This window comes from Capsella rubella, unplaced genomic scaffold (genome assembly GCF_000375325.1).
Source record: "Capsella rubella cultivar Monte Gargano unplaced genomic scaffold, Caprub1_0 scaffold_4, whole genome shotgun sequence".
Taxonomy (NCBI): Eukaryota; Viridiplantae; Streptophyta; class Magnoliopsida; order Brassicales; family Brassicaceae; genus Capsella; species Capsella rubella.
Window position 1 is genome coordinate 6,596,714 of NW_006238920.1, and position 13,787 is coordinate 6,610,500.

General features: G+C 34.4%; 3 protein-coding genes across 4 annotated transcripts; 2 read left to right on the forward strand and 1 right to left on the reverse strand.

The window, feature by feature from the left end:
• Positions 1-1,133: 1,133 nt before the first annotated feature.
• Positions 1,134-6,334, forward strand: LOC17888140 (protein ENHANCED DISEASE RESISTANCE 2-like). Of its 2 annotated transcripts, none has more exons than XM_023784328.1 (22): positions 1,134-1,407; positions 1,538-1,719; positions 1,807-1,881; positions 1,978-2,031; positions 2,121-2,186; positions 2,269-2,327; positions 2,495-2,625; positions 2,713-2,759; positions 2,862-2,959; positions 3,101-3,196; positions 3,267-3,331; positions 3,425-3,496; positions 3,917-4,063; positions 4,147-4,442; positions 4,513-4,576; positions 4,693-4,871; positions 4,972-5,073; positions 5,156-5,206; positions 5,301-5,444; positions 5,540-5,635; positions 5,785-5,886; positions 6,010-6,334. In XM_023784328.1, the coding sequence occupies exons 2-22, from the start codon at positions 1,558-1,560 to the stop codon at positions 6,100-6,102; spliced, it is 2,199 nt and encodes a 732-aa protein (XP_023640096.1). In that variant the 5' UTR covers positions 1,134-1,407; positions 1,538-1,557; the 3' UTR covers positions 6,103-6,334. The 2 variants fall into 2 exon arrangements, with proteins under 2 accessions (XP_023640096.1, XP_006293758.1); XM_006293696.2 differs by having other exon boundaries at positions 1,135-1,407; positions 4,147-4,439; positions 6,010-6,329.
• Positions 6,335-6,668: 334 nt separating this feature from the next.
• On the reverse strand, positions 6,669-7,599 carry LOC17887958 (cyclin-dependent protein kinase inhibitor SMR11). Its single transcript, XM_006295033.2, has 2 exons — positions 7,573-7,599; positions 6,669-7,478 (listed from the first exon to the last, which is right to left on the reverse strand). Exon 2 carries the CDS (start codon positions 7,460-7,462, stop codon positions 6,986-6,988), a length of 477 nt encoding a protein of 158 aa, XP_006295095.2. The 5' UTR covers positions 7,463-7,478; positions 7,573-7,599; the 3' UTR covers positions 6,669-6,985.
• A 2,483-nt stretch (positions 7,600-10,082) lies between these two features.
• Positions 10,083-13,458, forward strand: LOC17889492 (putative GATA transcription factor 13). The gene is made up of 3 exons (XM_006294706.2): positions 10,083-10,253; positions 10,779-11,034; positions 12,411-13,458. The coding sequence occupies exons 2-3, from the start codon at positions 10,789-10,791 to the stop codon at positions 12,996-12,998; spliced, it is 834 nt and encodes a 277-aa protein (XP_006294768.1). The 5' UTR covers positions 10,083-10,253; positions 10,779-10,788; the 3' UTR covers positions 12,999-13,458.
• Positions 13,459-13,787: the final 329 nt, after the last annotated feature.

The following is a 13,787-nucleotide window of genomic DNA, read 5'->3' on the forward strand; positions in this document are numbered from 1 at the left end:
AAGTTTCGAAGGATTCGATTTGAATCTTTGATCTCTGGTCCACATAAGATCAAAATATTACAATCTCTAATATCTTGATTGACTAACATATTATCCTATTGTACACATCATACACCACAAGTTTATATTGTATAACAGTTACAACAAAATTAATTTAATAATTATTAATTTATACATAGATTTTTCTAATTTAGTAAGTTTTTCTTTAAAAAAAATTATCTACAAATAAGATCTAATCATTATAATAATATTTTATTAGAATCAATTACAAGGAAAATAAGAATTATCTTTTTTTTCGTCAAAAAAAAAAAGAAAATAAGAATTATCATGTCTTCAAAGAAAACACTAAAAAATATAGTAAAAATATTAGAAATGAACTCTAAATAAAAATAATATACACATATATGTTGATAATTTTTATGTAATTATTAATTTATAATATTGATGTGACTTTATATTTACTAAGAATTTTCAAAAAAAAAAAATATTTATTATATTATCGAATTGTGTTCAAAATTGCACTAGTTCCACCTTAGAACCGGAGAAACTTATTAATTTATAGCGATTATTAATTTATCGAAAGATATTATAGGTCGACAAAAGCCAAAAATAATCAAAGATATTGAAAAAATTATAATATAATGAAGTTAATCACATATTAACAAGAGAAAATGAAGCCAATAATATAAATTTTTTTTAAAAAAAGAATGTCTAGAAATTCTCTCAAATTCTATAATTTTTTTTAAGTTTTTTTTCTCCAAAAATATCACAATTACATATAGTATATGTTTTGACCAACCCTAAAAAAAATATTAATATATCCAATACACTGAATTGCCATTCTCACCCAATTTAAAAAATAAAATTTACGAATCTTTATTTCTAGTGATTTAAATTTCTATAGTGGATCATAATTTAAAAGTTTTAAACTGTAAAGCAAAAGTGAAACCAATTACAACAGGGCCACCAAAAAGGCAAACACACAACAATAAAAAAAAAAAAAACTTTTATGTGGTTAAAACTTTAAAACATATCAAGAAACATAACAAGGGTAATATCGTCATTACCCACTTTCATAAATCATTCGTCACTTTTGCAAATATACTTCCCAAATAAAAATTTCCTTCTTGAGTCTCTCTAACCCAGAAAGCAACGATGAAGAGAGATCAATTCAAATCTTAGTTACCTACCCATTATTAAAAAAAAAAAATCCGATCTTTATACATCTAAATCACTCTTTCGTCATCTTCGTCCTACTCTCTCCATTTCTCTGATTTTCTCTTTTTTTCTGGATTTGTCGTTTTATGCTTCGATTTGTGTTCGTGAAAACGGAGAAAACAAGGAAAAAACTTGTCTGGGTTTTGTTATTGTGAACAAGTTTCGACTGGTTCAAGACTTTTTCCAGAGGTGGGTCTTTGTGTTTTGGGTTTGATTGGTTTATTTGGGGTGATTTCCTTGGAAATCAAGAAACTTCTAGGGTTCTTAAAGTTTAAACCTTTATTGAGTTTTTTTTTTTTGTCTTACACACACATTACAGGACTTCGCTTTGGAGTTCCGATGGCGTTTGGGTCTGAAAACGAGAGCGAGACGAAGATGGAAGGTTGGTTGTATATCATTCGATCCAATCGATTTGGATTGCACTTTTCTAGGAAACGTTACTTTGTTCTTGGAGATCATCTTCTCAAGAGTTTCAAGTCTGTATCTGATTCTAAATCAAAGGTTCACCACACTATCATCTCCTCTTTTTAATCTGATTTTGCATTATCTCTAATTTACTTAGCAAGAGTCTGAATTTGTGGTTTACAGGATGCTGGAAGAAGTGCTGTGATTGATTCTTGTATTCGGGTTACTGACAATGGCAGAGAAAGTGTTCATAGAAAAGTATGAATTTTTTTTTTTTGATGCGATCTGTTTTAAAGCTTAGTTGGTATTTTGCTTTTTTTTTGTTATAATGGTTTGTTTTACTCTCACTTGTAGGCATTCTTTATATTTACACTGTACAATACCTCGAATCACAATGATCAGCTCAAGGTAAGGTAATTTATGTTCTTTACTTTTTGTTGTTGGAGATGAAGATTCTTTTTCATGTGTTAAAGTTTTCTGTTGTAATTTGTATATAGTTAGGAGCAAGCAGTCCTGAGGATGCAGCTAGGTGGATCAATTTAATTAAAGAGGCAGCTTTAAAGGTCAAACAAGGCATTTAAGTAACTCGTTGAAAAGAGCTTTACTATTTGGAGAATAGAGACTTATAGTTACATGTTTATGCAGGGTGCTCCTTTTCCTGGAGATGTTTTTAATTGTTCAAGGAGCCGATGGGACTCTTTGAGGTACCTATTTTTCCACAATTTTACTTTAGTCAGTGGAGTACATCTCTAACCTTAATTGTTATAAATGCAACTGCTGTGTCAATAGTTCCTGTCAATATTGTTAGTTACTTAGCACCTATAATGTTTTGTGGTTTCTTAAAAAGAAAGAAATATTTACTGAAATTCAGATTGAGTAGCTCAGTTCGAGATCGTCACTCAAGTTCTATTGACTGGACTCTCCGCCCATCTGCAAGAGTGGATCCCGTTACAACTGATGTTGTTGCACCTTCTCCATGGACAATATTTGGTTGTCAAAATGGTATGGTGCATACTCAATTTTCATTACTTTTTTTTTTTGTGGCTGAATGTGGCTGGAAAGCATATTTTAACATGTAGTTGCATACAGGCCTCCGGCTTTTCAAAGAGGCAAAAGAGAGAGATTCTCTTGGAAGGGTTAGTATCTTTTTCGTACTTAATCTGTTGAGAAGGGTTAATCTGTTCATTGGATTTTCGAAGGGAATCATGTTTTGATCGTTCCTTCGCCTGATTTCACAGTGGGATGATCATCCGGCTATTATGGCTGTTGGTGTTGTCGATGGAACCTCAGAAACCATTTTCCAAACGCTTCTTTCTCTTGGACCCTCAAGATCAGAGTAAGTACTACTGCCACTCTACTGGCAAGCAAGCCTAAGACATTAAAAACCATAGTACATAAACATATGCGGGATTTGGGTTGCTCTATTTTTTAAAAAATATTTTTACTTTTTCTACACTAAACTATTGGAACTCTGCAGATGGGACTTCTGTTTTTACCAAGGAAGTGTGGTGGAACATCTTGATGGTCACACTGATATAATTCACAAACAGTTGTACAGCGATTGGTTACCTTGGTCAGCTACTCAACTTTTGCTACAAGAGTTCTTCTTTGTTTGTCTTATTACTGACATGCTTTAGTTACAGGGGGATGAAAAGAAGAGATTTTTCACTACGACGTTACTGGAGAAGGGAAGATGATGGGACATATGGTTCGTAACACTTAACAGAATTAACTGTTCATTTGATTCTGCCAGATTTTCCATTGACTAACTTTTTATCCTCCTCTGTCCATTCTCTCGCAGTTATTCTCTATCATTCTGTATTTCACAAGAAGTGTCCACCTCAGAAAGGCTATGTCCGTGCGTGCCTTAAAAGTAATGTACGCCTAGATTTAAAATTTAAAAGAAGTTAGTTTCGGCATTTCCTTACATGTTCATTTTTGCAACTACTAATTAGCCCTGCGATGCATATAAATCTGACATCTCAGCCTTCTATGGTTTCTGCACCTACCTTGGTGTTTGCGGAAACTTAATTGTCTCTATACTCTTTTATGATTTTTTCGAGTGTTTTGTATAGGAAGGATACAAATTTTACAGCAAAGTTTGACTGCTAATGTTCCAGAAAAGCTTTTGTTTCACTATCTTAAAAGAACATATCTCTGTGGGTTTGTGCCGATACACATGGAAAACTATTTTTCCTTGCAAATATTGACCTCTTTTCTGTATCCATTGTTTTCAATTGCAATTTTGGCTTGACAATCGAAGCAAGATGACACTTTCTCCTTTGTTTGACAGGTGGCGGTTATGTGATTTCTCCCATAGACAACGGAAAACAATCTGTTGTTAAACACATGCTTGCTGTTGATTGGAAGTCTTGGAGAGCTTATATGAGGCCATCCCTAGCTAGATCTATTACTGTGAAAATGCTTGGAAGACTTTCTGGTAGTTGCTAATTCTCTTAAAGGAAACTGTCTTAGTTTTAGCAGCTTTTCGCTTTATCATAACATCCTTATTGGTTGAATCAGCCCTGAGAGAGCTTTTTAGGGCAAAACATGGAAGCTTCCCTCCCAATCTTTCCTCAGGGGAGTTGTCAAGAAGTGCAAGATTGACTCAGAATGAAGATGGTGTGTTTGGTGATTCTTCTCTAAGAGAAAGTGAAATGTTTAAGGACACCGCAAATGAAGAGAGAGACAAATTTCCCTCAGAGCGCTCTAGCCTTGTCGACTTGGATGAGTTTTTTGATGTCCCTGAACCGTCAGATAATGACTATTTGGAAGAAAGCTGGACCTCAGATTTTGATTTGGACACATGCTGTCAGGTGGCAACATCTGACCTAATTTAAATATGCTTGAAAAGATAACAGTTCTGATGCTTCCGTTTGCCAATCACAGGAATCCCGCCAGCCAAAACTCAATAGCGCCACAAATTTAGTGAAAAAATTACACGACCTTGCAGGTAATCCTACTTATCATGAATTAATTCTGCTCTTATTAGCTGTGTCTTGTCATTTTATTTTCTTTTTCTCCACATTCACCTGCATTTAATGGTTAAATTGGTATTTTCTCGAGCAGTTCAAAAGAGGGGTTATGTTGACCTGCACGAGAGGGCGAGGGAAGAGAGTAGCACGCCTTGCTGCTATGGAACCACACTTCCAACTGATCCTAGTTGTGGTTTGCCTTGCAGTTGGACAGTAACCGACCCCTCTACTTTTCTCATTCGTGGAAAGACTTACCTTGATGACCAGAAGAAGGTAAAGAAAAGCAAATATATTTTGCTTTCTTAGATGCTTTGAATATAAAAATCTGTATTATGTTACTCAATTTGTAAGCATCCTTTTCTGGTGGATGCAGTTCAAGGCAAAGGGTACACTGATGGAAATGGTAGCTGCAGACTGGCTAAAATCTGACAAGCGGGAAGATGATTTGGGGTCTCGTCCAGGAGGCATAGTTCAGGTTCTAATTTTTATTATTGTTTTTTTTCTGATAGAAACTGCTTATTATTAGAAAGAAGTCTTACAAGTTTCTCAAAATACAGAAATATGCAGCAAAAGGTGGACCAGAGTTCTTTTTCATCGTGAATATACAGGTAAGAGGGCACTCCTGCCATCACCGCCATTTTTATTCTAGCTTTTTCATTTGTTTGTAGAAGAATCAATTAGTTTTTTTCAATGGAATAATAGGTTCCTGGATCAACAACGTACAGCCTTGTGCTTTATTACATGATGAGCACTCCCATTGAAGAGCATCCTTTGCTACTTAGCTTTGTTAATGGTGATGACGCATATAGGAATTCAAGGTTCAAGCTCATTCCTTACATCTCCAAGGTTTGCATAAAAGATTACTCCCTCTTTTAAGATCTCTTTATTCTTAGTCTCTCCAATTTACTCATATCTGACTTTAGGTTTTGTGCAATGATCAGGGCTCTTGGATAGTCAAGCAGAGTGTGGGAAAGAAAGCATGTCTTATTGGTCAAGCCCTTGAGATTAATTACTTCAGGGGAAAAAACTATATTGAGGTAACACAGTAGACATGGGTTTAGAGTCCTAATAGGAATTAGGAATTAGTATTTCCGGAACAGTGTTGGCTCTTCAGTTATTATGATTGATAAATTTGTTGGAGCATTGTTAGAGAATCTTAATATTTACACGTCTCTGTTATTTTCAGCTGGGTGTTGATATTGGGTCATCAACTGTTGCAAGAGGAGTTGTGAGTCTTGTTCTTGGTTACCTCAACAAACTCGTGATTGAAATGGCATTCTTGGTACAGGTAAACCAGTTTCCAATGATGTTGATATTACCCTTCTTCCCTGGTTTAACTCTATGCCCAAGTTGATACTCTGTTACATAGCGAAGCATTGGAATTGAGTGTGCAATTGTTTTCTTTGAACAGGCGAATACCGAAGAGGAGCTCCCAGAATATCTTATTGGAACTTGTCGGTTTAACCATCTAGATGCTTCGAAAGCCGTTTCAATTATTCCGTAGAAGACCAAGAAAAGATAAAACAAAGTTCAGATAAAGTATTCTTTGAATTCTATTGAATGTGATAGACATAGTTAGGCTCTTCTTATGCAACCCCATTGATAAGATCTTGGGGATACTGCCGAAGTTATTTGTATAGACTTAGTTCTTTAGCACAATCTACTTTTACAACTCCATGTTAAACATTGATATTCCAATACTTAGATTCCACCATTGGTTTATTCCAGTGATTTCACTTGTTATGATTTTAGCATCTCGCCCATATGCACGCTTAAAGGCTGGTGAAAATGAACAAAAATGCTACTCTTCTTCGTCATGACTCATTTGCCTGATCTTTGCATTAGAATAGCCAACAACAAAGATCTCTCAGTGAAACCCTTTAGACTGAGAATGCAATCATTTCAGTTCTCCACATAACAGTCAGTAAAGGTGCAAACCCAACTACACTTTCCTAGTTTCTTTACCTCTGCAGATAAAGGTAAAGCTCTGACATATTAACAGATACATTACCTTTGTGATGTTCCCTTCACGTATCCAACATATGCACATGTATAAGAATGAATTCAAAAGGGGAAAAGTTAAAAACTTATTATAAAAATTCCTCACTGTTCATAAGTTGAAGGAAACATGAACATAAATTACAGACAAGAAACAAAGAAAAGGATTGGTTTTTTTTTCTTCTTCTAAAACAGAAACTTTGAATGTCTCCAAGAACAACTAGCCTAGCTAGCAATACACATAAAAAGCCTAAGAAGACTGTACAAACAAACTCAAACCAAGAGCCCTAAGAGTTAAAAAAACTTCCAAACCCCTAAAGCTCTTACAGCTAACAACAAGGTCACACGACAACAACAACACTCATGTCAGTTAAAAACCCATGTCAGATTCAGAACAGTTTCCTTCTCAATCCAGAATCAATGCTCCTAGTTATCTTAGTAAGCTTCATTGGAGCTCCAGGACAAGTATCATCACCCATCTTCGAATCAAGACTCCTAGAAGAAGGAGGTGGTGTCTTACAACCATCAAAACACCAAATCTCAGCACTTGAAGCAGAGACAGCAGCCACACTCTGAATCTGCAATGAGAAAATGATTCTCAACAGATTCTGGTAGATAGACTCTACAATCTCTTCATCAGATACCAAAACAAAATCTGGGATTGAATTAGAATCAATCCTCATCGATTCCTCGCACAAAACGACGATTCCTCTGTCTCTATGTGTGGTTACTTCTTCTTCGGACAGTGAAGAAGAATCAGAATCAATGGTTGCCGGAATCGAATCTGGGACATTAGGGTTTGGCGTTTTCGGCTCTATAACCGAAGCTGTTTCTTTCACTTCACATGGCTCTTCTTGCTCCATCATCGAGGGGTTACGAGACCTAACCACAACACAGTAATCAGAATCTTTGTAGCATAGAGAAAGAGTAAAGGAAGAAGAGAAGAGAGAAGAGAGAAGAGAGAGTGTTTGTGTACCTGACGGCTCTGTTCTTGGATTTTGTTTGCGCCATTTTTTAGGGATTTTGTATTTATATTACTGGAAACAAGATGTGAGAGTTAAGTGAATCTTAGCCGTTCGATTGTTTTTTGCATTTAATATCTGATGGCTCTCTTTTAACATCGATTTTGGCTTTTTTTAAGTTGGGAACTTGAGTAGAGACTTTGGAGTTCTCGCCTATGACAACTAATGTTTGTGTGTCCTGTCCGGTCCGGTCCGGTCCGGTCTTCTTTTTTTTTATTAAGTTAAAGGGAAGTTAGCAAAACCGGACCGGATGATTGGTAAAATTAAAATGAACACTTATTCAGATATTGTTCTAAATTAACAAGTTCATTTTTCAAGAAATAAATTTAAAAAAAATTTATGGGTTTTGGATTTATTTTGATCATATCATTTTTTTACATAAAATATTAAAATAATATTTCAATTCTTTATTATGTTAACTTAATCCACGCGAGATCAATTTGTAAAAAGCCTTTTGGTGTTGTTTGAAATCTAGTCGAGGATGAAGAATTGATGAGGTGACGTTTGTAAAGTGGAAGTCGTTGCCACCTTTAAGATTATTTTATGGGATTTTCTCAAATGTAATACGTATCTTTATGTTTCAAAGTTACAATGACACTCACTTATACTAATTTGATAGTTAGGCATTTGATTGTTCTGTCAATTAATCTAGAAAAATTAAACATCTAAAGCTCTGATTTCATTGTTTACTTAGTATGCATTATACCTATTTGCTAGACTTTTAACTGAGTATTATATATTATTAAAAAAAAATGTTATCAAAAAAAGTCTCAGTAATAAAATGTTATCCAACATTATACTAAGTCTCAGTAATAAAATGTTATAAAAAAAAAACTAGATTGAAATCTTTAACCGAACCGCGAATTTTGATATTCGGTGTTCGATTTTTAATCAGTTAGTAATTGAACCAACCGACAGTTTCTGAATAAATTTATTTGCCACTTCACTTTGATTCACTGAGCTTAACTGTTACTTAACCAAAAAAATATTAAACCCACCATCGTCTTAAACCATCTTTAAGAAGAGTATTTTAAGAGTAAGATTTACATAAGAAATTGTCATGTTTAACATAAGATATTTTCCTATATAATTCTTACCCTAAGATATTCTGGTTAAGAATGTTCTTAGCCGGTTTCGAATCGCCATCATCATCGTCACCACTGTCTCCGTCTCTAAGTTATCATCCCACTGTAAAAGTTTGTTTTTGCTTATCTAAGGTTGCATATGCGTCTCATAGCCAAATTTGGGCCACATTAACCAATTTGGCTGAACACGTTTCATTGGTTAACAATAACATGATCAAAATGATGAACAACATTATTCAAAATTTGGTGGTGAATTATTAAACTTTTTGGCAAAGTGATAAAACTCTTATCTTGAAATGTAATAGAACCCATCATGTGGGAAGCTTAGGCAAGAGAAGAGACCCACTTTGCCTTTGAAGAAACAACTCCATGATCATTTAAGTTTGTTTTGTACATCTCCTTTAGTAATCGTTGGTGATCTCTCCATATCATCTTTAATTTGACTTATAGGAAAATATTAACAACAGAATATATATATATATATATATATAATATACTTTACAAAATTAAGGGTTTTAATTAGATCCATGTAATAATAATTATAATACTAAGAAGAAAACAATAATTGAATGAGATCGGATCTAAGAGAGCAAGCCATCTCTGATATGACATGTGGGCCGTTCATGAGCTTGATATTTTGGTTCCCACCTAAACTACTCGACACAATCATATTCTATATTTAATTTTGAGACTACTACAATATAGCTTTCTCTATTTTATTATTGTATCATCTTCAAAAAATTTGATTTCAATTTATTTTTCTTTGTATCATTTTATGTGTAGTGTGTTAACTTGTTAACTTATTAACTTAATAACATACATAATGTTATTAAATAAATGTTAACAGCATTTTGATATAAAAATTTGGTTTATAAAGAAATCTCTGACAACAAGTAATACTTATGGAAATTTTCTAAATTTATGTCAATTTTTTTTATTTTTAGTGTTTGGATTTATTATTTTATAAAAATTATGAAAAAATTTACTAAAAAGACTTTATTACGTACAATTTATTCCGACCACGTTAAATCTATCGCAAACGACACTTCTTTAATATATTATCTTAGTGTATTGCTTTAATAAAATGACATCATTATGTTAAATTTATACGATAAAAAAAATCTCATTCTATTATAGTTCAGGTACATTTTTGTTTAGATTTGACAATACTAATGTATCATATAATTAATATTTAAAATTTAAAAATACCATGATATCAACAACAAGAGAAATAATTAACTGAAAATTTTGTTTTATAATTTAGAAGTCAATTAATTGATGGATATTAATTACAATGGATTCTCTGACCAATTTTTCCTTTTTTTTTTACTGTACTCCTATTTTATTTGTTCAAAAAGAAAAGAAAATAAAAAAAAACTACATCATCCTCTCTCTCTCTCTCTCTCTCTCTCTCTCTCTCTCTCTATCCTTCTCTCTGTTTCATGTTCTGTAATCCCTAAATCCCCAATTTGGGACAAATTAGTTTGTGTCTCTCTCCCTTGCTTGTGCTTGGGGAATGCGTTCTGTGTAGTCAGCTACTATATCAGAAGGTTCGTTGGCGTCTCTGTCTCACTCTCTTTTCTCGACCATTTTCTCAATTATCTCTGTTGTGTTTTTTTTTTTTTTTTTGTTATTGGATTATGAGACAGTACAAATGTAGAATTAGATGATTTGTTCTTCGTTTTGATTCTTCTTTATCTCCTGTTTTGTTGTTTTCTTTTGTGCCCTAAATTGTCCTTACGAATTCTCGAAATGGGTTTGAATTCAAATGATGAAATGAACATAAAAAATGAAATCTTTTTGACTAAAATTGTATGTATGTAAAGAGGAAAATTTGAAAGTTTTGATTTTTCTTATAGTAAAGAGGAAATTAAAAACGAAATCTTTTTGACTAGTCTTTTGCCATTTCTGTTCTGAAAAAAATTGCTCTTTATTGAGTCAACATATTGAGTGAGCTAATGGAAATTGAATTTTTAGTCATACATAATGGAAACTGTTTCAGTTTCTCTGAGAATGATATATGTTACTTGGCTTGGCTTTCTTACACTTTATGTTTATGTTGTTTTTTTGGGCAGTGAGTGACAAATGAGTAACGTTTCTTGGTTGCCTGAAGAGGACTTCAAGGGTCTAGCGGATAATTTCTTTGATAATCTCATTGAGCACATTGATGATTTTCCCCTTGAAGACATCGAAACCGCTGATGATGAGGAAGATTGGAAGACCGGGTTTCAAAACCTTGGGCCTCCACCATTGGATGTGCTAACGAGTTTGCCCTCTGAGTTCACTTGCAAGGGACAGCGTGTGAGAGTCCAGAATACAGTCCCCATTGTGGTGAGTGAGTTCTTAGGCTTGTACTCACTTAATTAAGCATCTCACTTTTTAGATTATTTACGCAATCTTCATAACGGTCATTTGCATTATCTTTAGTATTACCCTTCTGACCACATTTATGCAATCTCCATAACTGTGATAACACTTATATACATCATCTATGCATATTACTTGACATATTATTTACTCATTCATAGCTCACGTTTGCGATGTCGCACTGATTGGGTATAGGCGAGTAGTATATAACATAATGATTCTTTCTAGTTTCAAGCCTTGATAAGCTTTTCCCTGCATTAGGTTAACTAAGTTGCGTGCAAACGAACCATGTTTCAATCCTAAATTTATTGTATATAACAGCATACAATCTTTGATTTAGGAAAGTTGTAACATTTTGGTACTTTCGTATCCAAGCTTGATAGCTTTTTTTTAGCATCAATTGGTTTTTATAGCAGTGGTAGCTAATTTGCGTGAAAACGAATCACTCTTATCTGCATTGGGAAAGTGCATCATTTTGGATTCAAACTTTATATATTTATGTTACTTGATTAGCACATATATCACCCATTCTATTGAATATAAGCTTCCATAGCTTTTCACTGAATTATGTGTGTGTAAAAGTCAAAGAATCACGCTTGTCTATATGCTTCTGTGGAAGAGGAAAGTAGTTTTGTGTCAGTATTAGCGGAATGCTTCTGTGGGTTTGAAACACAATTGCTATTTTTGTTACCCAGTTAGGAAAGCACCAAGAAATTAATCTGAGAGTATAGATGTTAAGTATTTGAAGGTATTTAAAAGGACTGTGCAGTGTTGTAGGTCTTTAACTTTAGCTTTTCTTGTATCAATTTTCCAGGATAGGATGAGGTAAGATAGGTACGGGTGTTGAGTATTTGTGTGGTTGTTTAGGGCCTTTGTGGCAGGGAAAGTTATTTGGGTTCTCTTGATCACTTCAACAAAACACTAAGTTACTTGGGTTACTTTAGTGTCTATGCTTGTTCTTGAGAGGAACAAAGGAGAAACTGTTTTTTAAATCTATCGGTTTGTATGTATATTTACCACAAGAAGGATTAGGCATCGTATGATTGTCAAACTGATATGGAAATCTGTTGATCTATGTGGAACCTTTCATGTTACGTTTGTATGCTTTTCTTATGGCACTCTTCATTCTGAAGAAATCTTCTTTGTTTCTCGCTTAACTTAAGGTAGACAAACCATAATTTTCAGCATATCTGATCCTGTTAGGTAAGGAGAGAAACTGATGAAGATCATGTCTTCTTTTTTTACCATGAATACTCTTATGCTTTTACTTTACTTTTTAGATGCATTGAATATATTTCTGTTTTTAGATTCATTTACTTTGATTGACTTTATGCTTGCAGAAGCAGTCGAGTTCTTCCGATGTCTCTTCTACTGTTGATATCTCCCCTCCTGACGTCAAAGTCTCGAAGCTATTTCAGTCTTCAAGCCCGGTCTCAGTTCTTGAGAACACCAATGGTTCCGTCTTATCCCAAAGCCAAAACAGAATTCAGAGACTGACCTTTCTTGTGAAAGGCATCAGAAGCAAGCGCAAACGCCCTACAACGCTGAAATTCTTCAAGTCACTTGGAGCAGAGATGTCTCAGCACTTCGTTCCGGATGAATCAAAATCTGAAACTCACCTCTCTTCAGAGAATTCTGTCAAGAAGAAACGTAAGAGTCCTGCTCTGTCGATCTCTTACAGTCCAGAACTAATTAACTCAGATGGGACTGTCCGGAAATGCACCCATTGCGAGACAACCAGGACCCCGCAGTGGAGAGAAGGACCCCATGGGCGTAAAACCCTCTGCAACGCTTGCGGAGTCCGGTTCAGATCAGGCCGTCTTGTTCCAGAATACCGTCCAGCATCAAGCCCGACCTTCATCCCAGCCGTGCATTCCAATTCGCACAGAAAGATCATTGAGATGAGAAGGAAAGAAGAAGGCCAATAGGACATCAGAGAGATCCGTGCCATGATTTCTGGAGCATAGAGACTAAATCAGGGATTTGTAACTTCAGCAGACCAAACTCATTTGGTCTATGAGAAAAACAAAACTGTGAGGATGCGTAGAATTGGTTTAACTCTCTCTTGGAAGACTGATGTTCTTTAAAAAAAACTAGGGTTTAGTGTTTTCTCTTTTTCTTTATCTGATGCAGAGAGTTTAGGAGTTTTGTTGAAATTTAGGGTCTTAGTATTGTTTGATTATGTGGTTATGTTTGAAAGAAGATGTTTGGTTGCACATCAATTTTATCAGACTAGTGTAACGCCACCCCTTATGCTCGGCTTCATATCTCCTCAGTCCTCACTAGAAAGAGGACTTGTTAACCAGCTTTGGTCCCTGGCATAGGATCAGAGTGATGTAATGCCACTTTTTTTTTCTTTCTTGTTTAGCTATGTTGGAGAAGCAACCATACTATTATATTTTTCAGTGTCATCTACTTCATTATCACACAACAATGCTTTATAGAAGAGATCTGAGCTATTCTAAGCTTAAACTTTAAAACCACAAGACAACTGAAATTGTTGTAATAAAATTTTGGATATATGAAGTATTTTTCATTGTTTTTTAGTTGTTGATGAAACCTAGAAATGGAAAAAAATTGAAAACAGAAACTCACAAACAAAGTCATCACCAAATGTTAAAACAGTGACAAACACTCACCAAGTACTCCTACTATAAATACATCTATCTTCTTCAACAACTTGTCACCATTAATTAGTGGGCTTTATTGTAGTTGTA

Bases quoted from the DNA above. Each gene is read 5' to 3' on its own strand.
- LOC17888140 (XM_023784328.1), top strand. From the start codon at position 1,558: ATGGCGTTTGGGTCTGAAAACGAGAGCGAGACGAAGATGGAAGGTTGG. The intron at 4,577-4,692 runs GTAATCCTACTT...TTTCTCGAGCAG, and splicing joins AAAATTACACGACCTTGCAG to TTCAAAAGAGGGGTTATGTT. The intron at 5,887-6,009 runs GTAAACCAGTTT...TTCTTTGAACAG, and splicing joins AAATGGCATTCTTGGTACAG to GCGAATACCGAAGAGGAGCT.
- LOC17889492 (XM_006294706.2), top strand. From the start codon at position 10,789: ATGAGTAACGTTTCTTGGTTGCCTGAAGAGGACTTCAAGGGTCTAGCG. The intron at 11,035-12,410 runs GTGAGTGAGTTC...TTATGCTTGCAG, and splicing joins AGAATACAGTCCCCATTGTG to AAGCAGTCGAGTTCTTCCGA.
- LOC17887958 (XM_006295033.2), bottom strand. From the start codon at position 7,462: ATGATGGAGCAAGAAGAGCCATGTGAAGTGAAAGAAACAGCTTCGGTT.